This window comes from Camelus bactrianus, chromosome 20, assembly GCF_048773025.1.
Source record: "Camelus bactrianus isolate YW-2024 breed Bactrian camel chromosome 20, ASM4877302v1, whole genome shotgun sequence".
In the NCBI taxonomy this organism is placed as follows: Eukaryota; Metazoa; Chordata; class Mammalia; order Artiodactyla; family Camelidae; genus Camelus; species Camelus bactrianus.
In genome coordinates, this window is record NC_133558.1 from 31,769,423 (window position 1) to 31,787,973 (window position 18,551).

The 18,551-nt window shown below is 45.9% G+C and overlaps 1 protein-coding gene across 3 annotated transcripts in view; it reads left to right on the forward strand.

The window, feature by feature from the left end:
* LOC105083848 (putative adhesion G protein-coupled receptor F2P) overlaps positions 1-17,991 on the forward strand; it is a 29,904-nt gene extending 11,913 nt beyond the window's left edge. Inside the window, exons 5-10 of one of the 3 annotated variants that reach the window (XM_010973857.3) lie at positions 1,833-2,066; positions 2,969-4,330; positions 9,393-9,434; positions 11,638-11,697; positions 14,629-14,705; positions 15,914-17,991. In XM_010973857.3, coding sequence (XP_010972159.2) covers positions 1,833-2,066; positions 2,969-4,330; positions 9,393-9,434; positions 11,638-11,697; positions 14,629-14,676 — 1,746 coding nt within the window. In that variant the 3' untranslated portion in view covers positions 14,677-14,705; positions 15,914-17,991. The other 2 variants (XM_045509298.2, XM_045509297.2) reach the window with 2 other exon arrangements.
* The last annotated feature ends 560 nt before the right edge of the window (positions 17,992-18,551 follow it).

The window sequence follows — 18,551 nt, forward strand, 5'->3', positions numbered from 1 at the left end:
GTAAGACAGAGCCCGTGCATGGTAGGTGACTGCGTTTGTACATGAATTCAAACACACCTACCTGTCTTCTCCACACGAGAATGGAGTTCTTACCTTTGGGCATCTAAAGGTTTGTGCTGCGGTCTCCCACACCTTTTCATGCTGTAAGGCACCTGACCCTTTAGATCAGAGCTGGAAGAGCCTACTTCTCCATCCTCACTCTGTAATACCCCAAAGCCTCGATAGATGTTTAATGTGTCCGACACTGAGCTGTAGCGCAGGGCAATCCTGAGAACTTTGAGGTGTGCAGAACTCAGACCCCACCTAAGATTCGCTGAATTGAATCTGCGCAGCACCAAGATCCCCGGGTGAGCTCTGTCTCATTAGGGCACGAGGAGTGAGTAACCCTACAGGGAAGGACTTTGCAGTCCAACAAACGAGCAGATTTCCGCATTCACTTAAGTAATTATACAGTTAAAAGGATACAATTTTACTAAGTAAAATCAGGGCCAATGTTATTTCTTCTCCCTTTGTTTCTATTTCTCCTTTTCCGGTGGGGCTTCAGCTTTCTGAAGTTCGGGTCCGATCCCTCCAGGGGAGTCAATCGGCTTTAGCATCTCTTTTGTCCTGGGAACATTCCCATTCCCTGTTTTGGGGTGTGGCCAGTGCAGGCTACACCTGAAGTTCCCCACCAGACTTCCAAAAGCTGCCCACCCCAGGATGTCTGCCCCCCCAGGCCCACCCCTGATTTGAGCCAAGATACACACGGAGACCCACATCCCCTATGTCTCCATGTGGAAATGCTTGAAAGCAACCTTGCAAACTGCTTAATAAAGTGAGTTCTGTTGGCCTCCCTTCCATCCAGAGTCCATCCGGCACCTGAAGGTGGGAGGAAGCCAAGACCATACATCTATAACCTGAAAACAAGTGTCCCTTTGCCCTGGGTGAGCACACTGGTGCTCGATCCCGCCTTGGCAGCACAGACTTAGGGAAGAGGCGGGCCCTGGGAGTGGCTCCGAGTTGTCCCGCAGGGAAGCCCAGTACCCAGAGGAGGGGCGGGGTTCTGAGCAGGCAGAGTGTCAGGCCGTGGACCCCTTGTCCAAGTGAAGGGGCAGGCAGGACCGGGGCCACCGAAGGGGTCCTCCAACGCAGCAGCTGGCAGTGTTTCCTAAAGGGCCACAGATAGCAAATATCTTGGGCTTTGTGAGTCAGATGGTCTCTGCTGCAACTGCTCAAACCTGTTGTCGCGTGAAAGCAGCCACAGGTAATACTTCAGTGAATGAGCAGGCTGAATCCCAATAAAACTTTATTTACAAAACAAATCAAGCAGCCAGCCTGGGGCCAGAGTTTGCCCCCACTGCTCTAAAGGGTGGGTCCCAGAGCCTGAACGTGTGGGAGTCGCTGTTCCCACTATTTTCAGTCAGTTTTCCGTCTTGGTGCTCCAGCTGATTCATCCAAATCCAGCCCGGCATTTCTGTTTCAAAAGTGTGCCCCCGTCCCTCCTCGGGAGCGGCAGAGATGAGCTTCTGCGGCACCAGGAACTGGCGTATCCGCACAGGGCGAGCGTGCAGTGTGCGCCCACAGACGGGGTCGGCGCGGCGGCGCCGAAGACGGCAGTCGCTGTTCTGCGGAGGGGTCGGGTCGGGGACAAGCTGGGGCTTCGCTTCCTGCTGAAACACCTTGGTATTCGGCAGGTCATTCCACGGCAAACGCGACTTGGAAAACGGAAAGCACCAAGACATGCTGCGGCAGGCAATTGTGCAATCAGGCTGTCTTAGATTTTAGTACAGGTCCGTTTCCATTGAAAACCAAGAGAACGTGATCAAAATCTCTTTCTTTTCGCCGTTTCTCAGGCAGGTGAATATTCCATTCAACCATCTGGAGGGACGAAAATAACTGAATATGCCAACAAGAAGTCGGAGACCATTACAGACGTGTTGATGCGAAAGTGCCCGCGGGATTTGTCCTGCGTGATCAGGAACATTCAGCGGTCTCCCCGCATCCCGGGGAACATCGCGGTCATCGTGCAGCTGTTACGTAACATCTCCACTGTGCTGACGACAGACGTCGACGAGGCGAAGATGCAGGTGGGTGGCCTTGAGGGTGCGGAGGGGTATTATTTTGGTGGGAAAGGAAGGCAGGTTAGTTGAATACTCTGCGAGCTTTCTGGGATCTGAAGACCCTGTCTTTCACCTCCGTCTCCCCAGTGCTTAGCATAACAAGTGTTCAAGAAGTCTTCACTGAAGACTAAATAATGGAAAAGTGAAAACATTCAATCAACAAACATTTAGAGAGACCACTTACTGGGCGCTGGATCGGACATAAACTTTTCCAATGTCCATTTGGCTGAAAGCCTCTGAGAACTAAGCCGGGTCCTGCAGAAGGAAGGACTTTTACTTCCATTTGTGAGTCAGGTCAGGTTGCTAAAATGGATAATAACTGAATGCAGAGAAAACAGCCTCGTGCGTCTGCTACAGGAATGTCCAATGGAACTGGATCCACTTTTTTATTTGCTTTGATCTTCAAAGCAGAGGATATTAAAAAGTAGGCTTCGTCTCTGAGGTCAATCTCTAGTTCAGTATATCCCTGAACAAGGTCCTGACCATAGTTGGGATTCAACAGAAGCTAATTATGTAATGGGTACTCTGACCGAGGGAAGCAGGTGCTAGTTCCACCAAGGTGGGAAGTGCATCTGAGGACGGCAGTGAGCACACGGGGAAGGCGTTGCATGAGCAGGAGGAGCGCCATCCCCTGACAGCTCTAACCTCCAACTCAAACTTCAGCAGCGGGCGGGTCCCCTGGGGATTTCAGTAAGCTGCTGATTCTGATTCATTAGGTCTGGGGTGGGGTCTGAGATGCTGGATCTCTAGAAAGTTCCCAGGGGGTGCCTCTGCTACCAGTTGGAGGACCCCTCTTTTTAAAAGTAAGTCTTGACTCTCCCGTCAGATTCAGAGAGTGGTTCAGTACTAATGCCGTTCTCCATCGACAGAGTTACAGCATCATGGCCAACCACATTCTTAACAGCAAAAGCATCTCAAACTGGACCTTCATCCCAGACAGGAACAGCAGCTGGGTCCTGCTCCACTCAGTCAATTCCTTTGCAAGAAAGTTGTTTATAAATAAACATCCCATCGACATAGCGGATGTGTTCATTCACACCATGGGCACCACCATCTCCAGAGACGACACTGGAAAGAATTTCTCTTTTTCCATGAGAGTTAATGACACAGGCGATGAGGTCACTGGGAGGGTGTCGATCAGTAGAGATGAACTTCAGAAGATGCCTTCTCCTTCTAAGGCCATCAGCATTGCCTTTCCAACTCTCGGGGCCATCTTAGAAGCCAGTGTTTTGGAAAACGTCACGGTGAATGGGCTTGTCCTGTCTGTCATTCTGCCCAAGGAACTTCAAAGAATCTCACTGATTTTTGAAAAGATCAGCAAGTCAGAGGAGATGAGGACGCAGTGTGTGGGCTGGCACTCCCTGGAGAGCAGATGGGACCAGCAGGCCTGTCAAATGATTCAGGAGAACTCCCAGCAAGCAGTTTGCACCTGTCAGCCAAGCAGGCTGTTTACCTCTTTCTCCATTCTGATGGCGCCCCACGTCTTGGAGAGTCCGATCCTGGTTTACATCACGTACATCGGCCTGGGTATTTCTATTTGCAGCTTGGTCCTTTGCTTGTCCATCGAAGCCTTGGTCTGGGGCGAGGTGACGAAGACAGAGATCTCGTATTTACGCCACGTGTGCATTGCTAACATCGCGGCCTCCTTGCTGGTGGCTGATGTGTGGTTCATCGTGGCTGCCTTTCTGAGTGGTCCAGCCACGAGCCACAGCGCATGTGTGGCAGCAACGTTTTTTGTTCACTTCTTTTACCTTTCCGTGTTTTTCTGGATGCTTGCCAAGGCACTCCTCATCCTCTACGGAATCCTGATCGTTTTCCATACGCTGCCCAAGTCGGCCCTGGTGGCCTCTCTCTTCACGGTGGGCTATGGCTGCCCTTTGGTCATCGCGGCTATCACTGTCGCTGCCACTGAGCCCGGCAAAGGCTACCTCCAGCCAGAGACCTGTTGGCTCAACTGGGACATGACCAAGGCCCTGATGGCCTTTGTGGTCCCGGCTCTGGCCATCTTGGTGGTCAACCTGGTCACAGTCACACTGGTCATCGTGAAGACCCGGCAAGCGGCCGTCGGGAGTTCCATGTTCCAGGAGGTGAGAGCCATCGTGCGGATCAGTAAGAACATAGCCATCCTCACGCCGCTCCTGGGCCTGACCTGGGGATTCGGAATAGCCACGGTCCTGGATGACCGCTCCCTGGCCTTCCACATCATCTTCTCCCTGCTCAACGCCTTCCAGGTAAGCCCTGGGGCTTCTGACCGAGGCCGCGTGAGAGAATTCGGGAAGAAGCTTTGTGAGCAGGGGTTTGTGGCATCATATTACTTTAGAAAAGACAAAGGATTTAAAATAGCCTATTGAGTCAGGGAAGAAGCTTTTGTTCCAGGAAGGCCTGGATTCAAATCTTGACTCTCATTGACTGATGTGTAACATTCTCTTGGGATATTTGCTTAAATTTTCCAAGCCACATTTTCCTCACTTATAAACTGGGTAGAAGACCTTCCCACTTTATGAGTGTTTGAAAATAGAACAGTGAACAGGAAAGAACCAAATACTAAAATGACTGAAAGACCACAATTTGCCTAACAGTAGGCTGAGCTGCTTACTGTTTAGAAATTAAATGATACCGTCCCCAAAAATCTAGAAATGTAACTGTGCACATTTATCATGATTCTTTCTATTCAGAATTTTTAGTGACCATTGGAAACCTTATTTTAATGAAGCAAGCCATTCGGAGTGACATTAAAGATAAATTACCTCTCCTCTCTTATCTCACCTCTGTGAATTAAGTGATGTTCACAGTTTTATGTGCATCCTTGCCAAGTTTTCTACGATTATATATAAATATATTTTCACATAATACCTGGGTTAAAAATGTATTTTATTATACAACTTAATTGTTCCCTTAAAAATACATCCTAGCATTTTATCAGGTTGCTATGTATAAATACATCTCTTTAATGATTCCCTATTTGATTGAAATTTTGGTTTTTTCCATTTTTTTCTGTCACAGTGTACTGATGAGCCAAAGTTTATTATACTGAATCTTAAATATGTAATTTCAATCTTAAATAATTGAAAAGAAAGCTTTTATTTTTCTAAAGGCTTCTACAAAATTACTTTTTTTTCCTGAATCTATGCTTATTTGAAAATAAGACTATGGTGTGTTACCTAGTGGGTAACAGAAAGTTTAAGTCAAATATGCTCTCATTTTGCTCTTTCAAAATTTAAGTATACATGATTTCATTCTACAGTAAGTATCTTGATGCCTTAAAGAACAATGTTAATAGTAATAGGGGTGCCTCACCATTTGAATCTCTGGGTTTTATTTTTTTTGCATTTCTGTAGAAAATATTAATTGCACTCTACATTTTTTTATAAAGTGGGAAACAGAGTTACTTTATTTATTTATTTTATTTTTGGGGAGAGGGGGAGGATGTAATTAGGTTTACTTATTTATTTACTTTTAGAGGAAGCACTGGGGATTGAACCCAGGACCTTGTGGGTGCTAAGCATTTGCTCTACCACTGAGCTACACCCATCCCCCTCACCCTGTATTTTTTTTGTATAATTCTTGGTAATTATCAATTGCCTTACCCTTGCTTATGCAGCTAGTCTTTGGTAAGACTGGGGTCAAAACGTAGTGTTCCTAAACTTCTGTTTCGGGTCCCCCATGGCCATTTGTCATGAACCCTTAATGACTTCATGTCTCACTCCAGCATTTTCCTTCCCTTGTCTCCCTCGCGGACATCTTAATCATGATTTTTGTTTTGGATCAGGCTGTGTACACCTGTATTTTGGTATCATGAGCTCCTTTACCTGTCATTACAGAGTCAACTTGTAATTTCAACTCAGTTTCTGACCTGACTCCTGGCCAGGAGGGTGGGGCATCTAAGTGCCAATGACTATGGGACAGTGAGAAGCTGAGATCAGGGTCTGGGGGAGGGTCTGACCCTGCTCAGGCACGAGGCAGTGCTGGACCAGAGCTGGCTTGTACTGGCTCAAGAGAGCCGAGTGTTCCATTTTCAGGAATTGGTTGTAAACATGGACATCATTAAAAATTAAATTATATAAACTTTTATTTCAACAATTTCGATTAACAACAAAGGTCAAACATCCTTAAAAAGGCATCACTTAGCAATCGTTTGTCTGCATTTTACTATGATCTTGAGGATACTAGCACCTGTTGTATCTGTAGGGTGGGGACAAGGTAAGGTCATGTGCCTGTCTCTTCCTAGCTCCATGTCCGGTGACGTCACGCTGCTAGATTTAAACCAACTGTGGTGGGAGTCTTTAAATATGGGAGTTGGTTAGTGCTACAGATTAGGAGAGTTGGTTATTGCATTTCCCAGCATAGCTGTTGATCGGGGCATCCCCTCCCAGTGCGGGAGGGGAGAAGGGAGAGCCATAGACCACTGATGGGGGGAACAGGATCGACTGAGCAGGAAAAAGCAGGACACACAGACACTGAGGATGAACTGAGAGGGAGGGGAGCTGAAGCTGATGGTGCAGACAGAGAAGAGAGACTCCTAAATATACGGGGGGGTCAAGAGGACGCAGGAGAAAGAGTCTTTTTAAGATTTCCTGGTTTTGAAGCTCCAGCGCCCCCTTTGCTGGAAGAGCACTGTTATGCAGCCAGTGGCTGCCTCGACTGCCCAGCGGTCAGTCCGTAACTTTGGACTTGTGTCCTCCCTGGTACTTACCGAGAATAACTGTGGGCTGGGTGAGGCTTGGGGACGCCTCATAGCTGTTTGCTGGGAGAAAAGTAAATGTTTTGGTCCATTCGGGCTGTTATGACAAAAATACCATAGGCTGGTTTATAAACAAGAGAAATTTATTTCTCACAGTTCTGGAGGCTGGGAGGTCCGAGATCAAGGCACAGATCTGGCATCCGGTGAGAGCTTGCTTCCTAGTTCACAGAGGGACAGCCTTCTCCTCCCTATCACCCCACGTGCTAGGAGGGGCCAAGGAGCTCTCTGGGGCCTCTTTCATAAGGGTGCTAAATTCCTTTCATAAGGCTCTTCCCTCATGACCAATGACCTCCCTAAGGCCGTACAGCCAAATACCTTCACACTGGGCATTAGAGTTTAACATGTGAACTTTGGGAGGATGCAAACATTCAGTCTATAGCAGTAATGCGCAGTTTTTAAAAATTAAATTAAATTAAATTAAACTAAATTTTAAATTTGGGGGGAGAGTTTTATTTATTTTTCTTGATTTTTAATTATTATTTATTTTGTATTTTTTAAGTTTTATTAATTTATTATTTTAAGGGAGGTACTGGGGATTGAATTCAGGATTTTGTGCACGCTAAGCACGTGCTCTACCACTGAGCTATACCCTCCCCTCAAGCACGTATTTTAAAACCTGAGAAAACATCTTGAGATTTATCTGCTCAAATTACACTTTATCTACCAAAGGAAATTCAGAGAAGCTGCTTCCAGTGACTTCTTCTCAGTCAGTTACTAAACTCTGTGACTAATATTTTATCCAAATTTTCTGAATGACATTTTGTGTAACTTTCTTCAAGATGTCATGGGCCAGTGAAACGTGATCCTAGTGGAATATTTCCGTGTTCCGTATTTATAGCTGCACAGATGAAGATTGTATAGTAAAGCAATTAAATACAAACACAGACCCAGACATACACAGACACACACAAATACACAGAGACACCACATTTCTTCTTTATTTTGTGCCACGCATTATGCTAAATGTTCATATGAGTATAATTAGTCCAAACTCAAGAAATTGAAAATCCTACCAAGAGAGAAATTACTCTTAGTCCTTTAGTCAAGGGGATATATATTTGTGGAGGAAACAGGCTAGAATTGTGGTCCGCAGATCTTTTAAAAATTTAATTCTTGGAAAAAATTTATGAAGATTCTGATTTAAAATGTACCCCTAGTACCAAAACCAGACTGGGATGTATTTGGCTCAAGCATCTTTATACAAATGACATTTTATAACTAAAGGGACCATGCAGTCACATATCCTTAGCAGACACAATGACAGATTTCTAAAGTTATCTTGCAGGCTAAGAGTGTCACACGAAAGAGCAGTGTGATGGAAGCATGCCACACTTCGGAGTGCCTGCTGGACTGGCCGAATGGGGAGTGTGTTTTATTGTGCTGGGAGAATGGATGACCTACATGGCCACGCCCTGGTACCTGATGAGGACACTTGTCCCGTGAAGTCCTCCACCTCTCAGCTGAGCTTTCACAGATCATGGTCACCGGGGGTTGGTATTGTTCCTGCCGATGACCACGTGGCTATGACATCTTTATGGTGCCATTTATGTTAAACCCATGAGCCTTAACAGGCCTCTGCTTGGATAAGAGTCACATTTGATGATGAAATCGAAGCCGCTTACCAAGGATGCTTAAATCATTAGCTCACATCTCTTCTCAGGTGAACCAAGGCCTGAGTAACCACATCTTTAAGAGAGATTTTGTCTAATGAACGATGCTGTCTATCACATTTTGAAAGCTGAATCTCTGAGCTTCCTTATGTGAAAAATGAGATGAATACTTTCCTTCCTTCTTCCAGAGTGGATTTGTGCCTATATATCTATATCTATATATCTATGAAAATAAAAATAAGTTGAAAACGTAAATGGAACAGCCTCTATTTGACTTTAATGGGGTCTGTCTTTGTATGCATGGTAAGACATATGAGAACTGATTAATTCCTTCCATATCATCATCTTCAGAGCACCTATGTCTGAGCACCTGTTAATGTACTTGGAAACTCAATCATTTTTCTGAGGATCCATGTACTTGATTTTTGTTTGCAAGCTTTATACCAGTTTTGGTTGTGGATGCGGGAAGGAGGTTGCGGGTATTAATGAAAGCTAAGCGCAGCTGCTTTTGCTTTTTCTGTGAACATTTCTTTCATTCCTGATTGTTCAGGGACTGCAAGGCTGCCATCCATTGTTTAACATGTCCTCGGACTCTAACTTGGATCATTATTTAATGGTGAGACGCACAGCTCCTGAGAAATGCAAAACACTTTATTTCGCCCAAATTTGAAAAGAAATTCCTGTAGTATCCTTGTGTGAATCTCAGACCTCAGTCTGCTTGGTTTACTGAGGTACCCGAGTGTCTAGAAGAGTGACTGGCACTTTGAACGGATCAATCTAGGTGCCGTAACCTTAAAATGAGAGAGTCAAAGATTTAATCATTGCTTTTATTTCAGTTTTCTTTCTACCAGAATAGAAACTGGTGATGAGTGCCAGTGTTAATTACTATTATCGTTATTATTTTGTTAAATGTTTTCTTCCTCCCTCTTGCATCTTTCCCAGGGCTTTTTCATCTTGGTGTTTGGAACAATCCTGGATCCCAAGGTACTGTAAATTATTCTTGTTTTTTTTTTTTTTCTTTTTCCTCTGCATTATCAGTACTTGGCCCTGAAATGCTCACTTGTAAAGACCACTTATTGAAATCTTTCACCTCAGCCATGTGCGCAGACACTTAAGAAGGACATCACTGTTCTCCATGATGCGAGTAATATCTACCAGCTTTCAAGCTCTTAGGGTGTTAAGCATTTTAGGTACCTTAGCTCTCATCCTTAAAATGATGCTGGGTATGCGTAGTTTTAGTTCTACAGATGAGGAACCTGAGACTCAGAGTGATTAAGGAGCTTGCCCGTGATCTCCGCAGAAACCCACTCTAACTAGTTGAAGCAGAAAATGTGATGAAATCTCACAGTCGCATCTTTGGGAAGGTCTCTCTGGCTTGGGGGCATGGAGGCTGCGCACAAAGAGTAGTTCCCAATTCACAGCACGGACGGGTCCACGTGAGACACCACTGCCCCTCCGCACTCTGCTGGGCACCGACAGCACTGCCCAGCAGGGCGACGTCAGATAGTGGGGGCTGAGCTAGAGTTGCTGCTCCTGCAACTCCTCCCCTCTGCCTGCTGAGGGCCACAGGCGCCTGCTTCTTGCATTGTCAGGTCTGATTGGCTGAGCCCAGGTCACGTGGTGACATCTTAGCTGCAAGGGAGGCTGGGAGGGTGAGTTCCTGGCTTCTCCCTTGCAGAGCAGTGGAGTCAAGGAAAGGCGTTCTCCAAATACAGATGAGTGTGTATAGTTGTTGGGAGGTGAAAACAAATAAAAACTGAACAAATGAACAAAACATCAATGTTTACTCAGGCTTCCAAGATCACCCACCTTCCATTGTGTTACCCTGCCTCTTAGATCGATAAAAGCAAATTTTCTCAAACGCGGATGCAAACGCCTTCACTGCAGGGTTTATTTTTTACTTTATGTATTTAATTACTGTACTGCCAATGCTACCCTACTATTAAGTTACTATCCAAGGCTTGCGAAAAACACATGTCACAGAGGTCCTTTCATTTTCTTATGAGGATACCATACCCACGTAGTAAAAGAAGTGACAGCTGGGTAAGTAGTCCTTTAGACTTGATATTTCTCTGGACTAGCTGTGTGCTGCTGGGGAGTCCCTTAACTCATGAACCCCAGATTCCTCAACTGGAACGCAGAGATAATGATGTTCTCCCTGCCTATTCCACTAGATCAGGATAAAAAACAAATGCAATTTCCCAGATGAACACACAGAGAAAGCACTTAGGGCATTATGTAGTTATAGACCGTATGATTATGTTTTTTCTTACAGACACCACAATTAGTATTTACAGCCAAAGTGGCAACAGCAGCCTTATTACGTATTAGTGAACCTTGTTACTTACTAGTCAGGGGTTGTGAGATGTGTAAAGAACCCCAAGACACGGAACCTCCTATCAAGATCAAAACCTCTTGTATTTAAAATTATAATGTAAAAGATAAACACTCAAAGATGTCACAGGACCATACATGGCTGACCGAAAGTTGTACATACCAGTATTCTTCTAACTTTTAGGATCAGTAAAAAAGCAGTGAGCCTCTATCCCCAGATGTGTATATTATTAATGTACAAAGTATCTATTGTGCACATTATGAAACATGAAATTAAAAAAAAGATGAGAAAAAAATTTAAATAGATATTCCAGTGTGTCTTCAAGTATCTGGATGGATTCTTGAGTACACAGACCCCTCCCCCAACCCCAGGCAGAGCTTCTCTCCCTTTCGAGGCTGAGTTGTGACAAAGAAAACTGCACGTTCAGGGAAGGGGGAAGTCCCTCTGAGCTGGAGAACTTTGCCATACATTGACTGTGAAGACAGAGCTTCTTCGAGTCCTTGGAAGGCGAGTAACATTTTGTGTTTTGTGCAGCAGAAGGAAATCGGGAGCAGATTCAAGCAGAGGGCGCCCGTATTCCGCAGGAGGGATTCAGGGAAAGTTGATGGGATGGTCCGGAGTCAGGGGACTTGAACTCAGGCCCCCACTCTTCCTCTTAGTAGCTGACTGGCTGGATGTCACTCAATCTCAGAGTCTTAATTTCCTCAGTCGTAGAATGGGGATAATAATATTGACATTTACAGGGTTAAATTCTGGATAAAACACTCCCTCATCACAGTGTTTGCCAGGCCAAAGCACACGTGTCCGTTTCTTATAATCTTTAATTCTTAATGCCTTTTGTTACCTACCCAGATAAGACAAGCTTTAAAGGATCGAGTAACCTCTGCAAAATGGATCTCCAGGACATCAGAGGTAAAGTCCACACACTCACTCTTTGCATTTAAAAGCCTGACAAGGTAACAGCCACGTCGGAGTTTCTGGCATGTGAGGTGTTACTGAAACCATCACCTAACACTTTGGGGCAGGGATTATCCAGAAGTGCTGAGTGAGTGCCTCTCTGACGCTGTTCAGATTCTACCTGGAGTGCAGGGACCACATCCAAAGAGATGCAAGTAGACTTAAATGCAATCAGAAGAGAGTGACATGGGGGCAGGGCCTGGAGGGGTGACCCTCAAACCACAGAGCAGGAGAGCAGGCGATGAAACAGAGGAAGGAGAGGCGGTGGACAGTCTCGGGTCCCCATGACTGGTTCACTGTGACTCTGATGAGCTGACCCACATCCAAAGTGTGCAGGTTCCAGGGAAACAAATTCTGACCCTCCACAAAGATCTTCCTGATAGCTTGACTCTCAAGGCCCGCTGCCATGGTTACTGGAGTTGAAAAGAAGGCTGGGGGCCTGTTCAGGGACAGGATACAAGCCCTTTCAAGTATCTTCACTTCCTCTAACTTAGAAACCATTGTTATGCAGAGGTGTGACCCTCCTGCTGTTCCAAGTGAGGGGAAAACTGGGAAATTTTCAAGTGGCAGCAAAAGGAAATTCAGGGTTGATCTAGGGAACAAACCCAGTAATGAGAGGAGAGGTGACCTAGATTTCCCACGCCAGCGTCTGAAGGGAACCACGTGGCCTGCATGGACTGGCATTGCAGGAGGTCTGGAGGGAGCAGGGCAGGGTCCCCGGGGGCTGGACACCCTGTGGCCCCAAGTACCAGCACTGCCCCCTCCCTGGATTCCTTTCCTTTCTGTTTCCTCCCCTTTGATTTCTTTACCCTCCTCTTCTCTGCTTTCTGTCCCCTTTAGCCTTACTCTTCCCGAAGCTTTGGCCTTGTTCCCAGTCCTCCATCTCCATACCTAGGTGATTGCTGATGGCCCTCATCCTTTCCAGCTGGAAACAAACAAACACACAAACAAACCAAGTTTTACTAAGAATAAACATTAATAATGATCTAAAGCAGTGGTTCTTAATCTTGGCTGAGTATCAGAATCAACCGTGAAGCTTATAAAAAATGCTGCCCGGTCCCCCTCCCCACACCCGAGATTCTAATTGGACTGGTCTGCAGTGTGACTTGGGTTTGGGGAGTTTTGCAAGCTCTGCAGGTGGCTCTAAGGTAGTCGGGGTTGAGATCTATTCATCTAAGCCTTCTGAAATATCTTAGCAATGTAAATACTTCCTCCACCCAGCCTACCTGATGTAGCTGTCCTTTACCACCTCCCCCGGGTGGGCCACCGTGCTCTCAGGAGAGAGACCTGGCTCTTCCAGTCCCTTCCGGCTTTTCTCTTGTGATCTCAGTACTGATCCAGGCAGCCAGCCACCCCAGGGAGATCCTGCTCTTCAGGGCTATGGAAAATAGTTATTTTGCCCACTTCCCCTTGTGTTGTTACCTGCAAGCTAAGTCAGGATTATACCCAGAACTTCATTATCAGTTTGTTGACTATCTGAGTCAGTGGTTTTTCCACGCTGGCTGCACCTCGGAAACACCTAGAGAGCTTTTAAAAAATACCACCTTCCAGGCTCCACCCAAGAAAAGTTACACCAGAAACTCTTGGGGTAGGGCTGAGTCATTTATTTTTTAATTTTCTTTATTTAAAACTGAAGTATAGTCAGTTTATAATGTTGTGACAGCTTCTGGTGTACCTAGTTATTTTTTTTAAAAGCTCCCCAGTGGTTCTAACATGCTGTCAGGGTGAACAACCACTAGCCTAGGCCCTTGGCAAGTTTATCCTAACTTCTTACGGTCCTACCTTTTCTCCACCCAGTAGTGGAAAATCAGCTTTATCAGCCCTACTCAGAGGAAGTAGACTATCGTCTGTCCTCCCCTCTCCTACTCTGTAGGCTGCTCCAGGTAGCAATCTCCTACGGTCCAGATGTAACTCTTTCTCCTTGGGGCACCTGCCTGGGGAGTGTCAGTTCCACTCCCCAAGCCCAGGATAGTAAATGTTCTTGTCTGCATTCATTTTATATCCACTGGGGTGAATGGGTCTATGTTGGTGTGGTGGTGACCCCACCAGTGGGGGACTGTGTTACCAACCCACACCATATGCCTGAAATACAAGGATACTTCAGACCCAGGTACATCCCAAGGGGACGACTGGACCGTGGAGGATTTCAGCAGACCCGCTGAGAAGGAGCTGTTTGAGGGCTGGGGGTCGTTTTCATGTTTCTCTCTCTCTCCATGGCCCTCAACCACCTCCTCTCCACCTCCCTCCCAAACTAGAGACTCCTTCAGGAGAAGCGGGATCCAGGTCCGGCCATGGAGAAAGGGGAATCTCTCACACCAGCGTGTTTCCATATTGTCAGTGGTTCTAATATAATGAAGGAGAGGGGTGAAGTGAAAGCATGAATTAGTCTGCTGTAGGTCACAATTCTCCGTGTGCTTTTTTTAAAAAAAATTGAGATATAGTTAATTTACAGTATTAGTTTCAGGGGTACAACATAGTGATTCAGTATTTCTATAGATTACACTCCAGTTAAAGTTATTACAAAATAATGGCTACGTTCCCTGTGCTGTTTATTTGCCATTGTAGCTTGTTTATTTTATACCCAGCAGTTTGTATCTCTTACTTCCCAACCCCTATCGTGCCCCCCCCCCCCACTGGTAACACTAGTTCATTCTCTGTATCTGTGACTCTGTTTCTGTTTTGCTCTATACATTCATTTGTATTATTGTTTAGATTCCACATGTAAGTGATATACAATATTACGGTTCACTTATGTGTGGAATCTAAACACAGTATATACTGTAAAATACTGTGTTTAGTGAAATAATTCTCCATGTGCTTCAGATAATTGTGATAATCAAAAACAGACCACTAATGACAAATCCAATTATCCTTTGTCTTCCACAGAACCTTTCTTCTGACTTCTCTCGTCACCCCACCAAAGGGCCAAGCTAACAAACCCGGCCACACTCCTAACTTGGGAGGTGAGTGATAAGCCAGTGGGGTCCCCACATACATGGCATGTATATGACATTTCTTTAAAAAAAAAATCACAGTTTGATGCATTCTAATTAGAAATGATTTTTCTTGATTGAAAGGATTCTCCTTACACAATCTACTCTCAGCTAGCTACGGTTAGAGAGACAGGCACACTTCTAATTCTTGGGCTTCTGAAATTTTTTATTGTCCCCGTAAAAGCGTCAGGCCTGTCTGAGGATGCTTGCACACCAGCCTGAGTGTATTTCAGAGGGAAGGGAGCAGAGGCGTCTGCTCTACACGGCTGCGCCCTCTCCCCCTCCTCTCTAGCCCCCTGGACATCCTCCATCATATCGACATCCCCAGATTTCCCACTGTGGCCTCTCTCTTCTCCCTAGTGTGAAAAGGTCAAGGAATTATGATGAACGCTATCTGTGAGAGGCCTTGGAGATAATGTAGAAGTTAATTCGCATTTGAGGTAGGGTCTGTGAGACAGGCAGAGACACGGAGAGAAACAGAGAGAAGGGAGCCAAGCGGGAAGCAGACAGATGGGGACACCTAGTGACGTGGTATGGCAGCTCGGAGTGGGAAGAGAGCTGCAGATACACGGACGTGCGCAAACAGGTCTTCCAACCCTCTGTCTGCATGTCCCTCAAGATCCAGAGAGAGAAGACCAGACAGGGAGACAGGGACCCCACCCTGGGACCCCTAGCTTCACAGTCAGACAGAGAGATGCAGAGAGAGGCTGAGGGTTGCAGAAAGAGAGAGACCCAGAGAAATACAGAAATAAACAGAAAGAGCAACACACACAGAGACGGAGACTCATACAGAGACACACAGAGTGACAGAGACACAGAGAGAGATGTCGAGAGCCTCCGCCCCCACTCCAGTACTTCCCGGCTCCAGCGGCCTCTGTGACTGGGACCCTCTGCAGCAGCCCCAGGGCCTGGTACAAAGAAAGAAGTCTTTGCCAAGAGGAAAGGACATTGTCCAGCTTTGAGACAGACAAGGTTTGCAACTCAGCATTTGCAGCCAAGAGAACAAGGCTTTCCCTGGATTCCAGAGTGACTTAAAGGGAAGTGACTCTCCATTTGCCAAGGGGGGTATACCCAAAGGGGCTTGCTGTTCCAGAAAAAGTGACTCTATATGCCGTGGTCGTGGGGCTTTTGGATTTTGCTGCTTGTATGTTAAGGCTGTGACTTTCGTTCTTGGCCAGGTCATACATCCCAGGGATGGCGGAACCCCCAGGAGAAATACGCTGATTCCTGTCTCCTTGCCTCTGGGGATTGTGATGGAAACCTCCCACTCAGTGGTGCTAATGGAGGAGCATGTGAAGCATAAATACACGAGGATGGACGGCCCCCTGTCTGAGCTGTGCTGCGCTGCCACATGTATCTCCCCCACCCTCCGTCTCTTGTGTATATCGTCCTGGGCATCTTCAAGGGGACGGCAGGACCTTGGTCTTGTCGGGGCCTCCAGCTCCGCACGGTTGGATCATGTTCATCCTCGGGAAGAGAGCTCTGGCTCTTCGTGGCAATGGTGGCCCGCGATGTCACCTGGCTGGATTCTGTGGGTTGCTGAGGGAGGGCCCTCGTGAATAGTCACCAACAGTTGGGCTGACTCTAAGTAGGTCATTGCTGGTTCTTTGGACAAAAGGAATCCAACTGTCAGTACGTTCCACCCTCCAAATTTAAATTGATTGCACAGTGGCCTGGCTTGGGCTCAGATGCAACTTCTTTGGCTGTGAGCCAAGTGAAAAGCGTAGCGCTTTTGAACCAGATGTTCACGTGAAGAAGACTGAAGCCTAGATCGAGGCTTGAGCCAAAGGCAGAAACCCCAGTCCGCTGGCTCCCAGTCGTGGACTTTCTCCTCAAGACCGTGGAGCCACTGACGGCCGCCCTGTCTGCTCAGTGTCAGATCAACCCCCACCAACAACATGATGTTTTGAAACCGGCGCTGAGGAAGGAGAAATATCGTATTTCAAGTAATGAGCCACTCATTTTCTTAACCTTGTATGTAAACAAATTCAACATTCAAACCAGGAGCCACCTGATAGAAGAACAGTATTATAGGTAAAAGCCCTTCTAGAAAAAAAAAAAAAACTCGTTTATAAAGCAAGCACACAGGCAGATGCAGTGGAAGAAAATTAGTGGATAAAGGAAAAGAGGCCACATGTAGTCCCTCGTTATCCTACCAAGAAGCCAGTATTAATGATGTTACCTTACAAATGGGACAGTGAGACTGTCCATGAGATTTGTCAATGAGCGGAGTCTCATTCTCCCTTATTTTTTTTTTTTTACGACAAAAACTTCCTCTGAGTAGAGAAGTTTGAGAAAGCGAAAATATAATAAAGAAGTCAATGGGAAAGTAGAAAAATGCACCAACCTGGAGAACGAGCCATCTTTTCAGTGGCTTTGCTCATCTTGGGTCAATTGTATCCTTTTCAAGTGAAGTCAGAAAGGTTTTAGTTTCACATTTCCCAGTATATGTGTAGACTCTCTTTAAGGGAACGGAATGGGATGGACACAGTCCTGGTTTTCTCAATGCAGAGATTTCAGGATGAAGACATGTCACTTATCCAGAGTCATTATATCAAAGGGAGGATAGAATCTCATGGAGCTAAATGGCTATAGCTGTTCATTTATTAGAGTATCTGTGAGTTCACGCACACACACACACACACACACACACACAAACCCACACACAAACACAAGCCAGCACACTGCCATCGCCAACTGCATGAGTTTGGGTGAGACACTCTCTCACGGGAGCTAGTTCATTGCATCTAAATAAAAGTATGAAGCACTGGGTTCAGTCTGTTTCACAGCAGGGCTATCGGCCAGCAAAAGTTGCTGAACGATCTTTTCATTCAGTGTTACCAGAGTTGTGATACACAGTTCCCTGTCTCAGAAGGGGTGTACGTCATAGCGCAGACGTACACCCAGAGCGCCATCGGAGCTCTGCATCACCTTTTGCCTTCTCTGTGAAGTCTTCCCTGATCAGTCCAACCAGAAGTGCTAGTTATCCCCACCTGATTTCCTATAATATTTATCACCTGTGCTGTTCACGTCACAGCCAACATTTACTATGTAATATTCTGTATTTACTTTTACTTTTTGTTGTTGTTGTTGTGGGCATGTATTTTCTTTCCCAGATAAGACCGTAAACCTTTGGGGACAGGATTACTCATTTTTATTACTCTGTCTGTCACTCACGTTTGTATGTCCAAAGAACAGAACAGAGTACCTTGTGCATAGAATATGTTCAATAAAATCCTTTGATTACACAACCAAAGGTTTGATGATACTGGCTTTTCCAATTTCCAAATGATGCGGTGCTTAACTATTGACCTAAATGGAATGACCCATTTCCACAAATGTCACCTCCTGGATCCTTTTTACTACAAACATTGTAACAAAACTGCTTTTCACTTATTTCTCCTTATTGTCAGCATCTCCTCTGGTAATACTTCAATGGAGGTTTTCATCGGATTTGGGGGACCAGGAAGGTATGTAAATAGGAGACGCTAGAGTTGGAGTGTGCGGGACTATGCGGTGATGAGATGGACAATCCACCAGGCTGCCCTGGCCCAGGTCCATGATCGTGGGGAGTCTCCCACAAGCGGGGACTGGGCCACTCAGACAGAGAATATGTCTGAGTTCCCCAGTCATTAAAAAATAAAACAAAAATCTCTTTGGTATTAAGGTAGGGATTGGATCACAACGTACTGCTTGATGTCCTCGCCAGTGTTTTCCAAGTTCAACGTCAGTACAGGCAAAAATGTGATGGCCTTTAAATCATCAACCGCAGGGACACAACCTTGCATTTTACCCGCCCCCCCCACCCCAACCCCC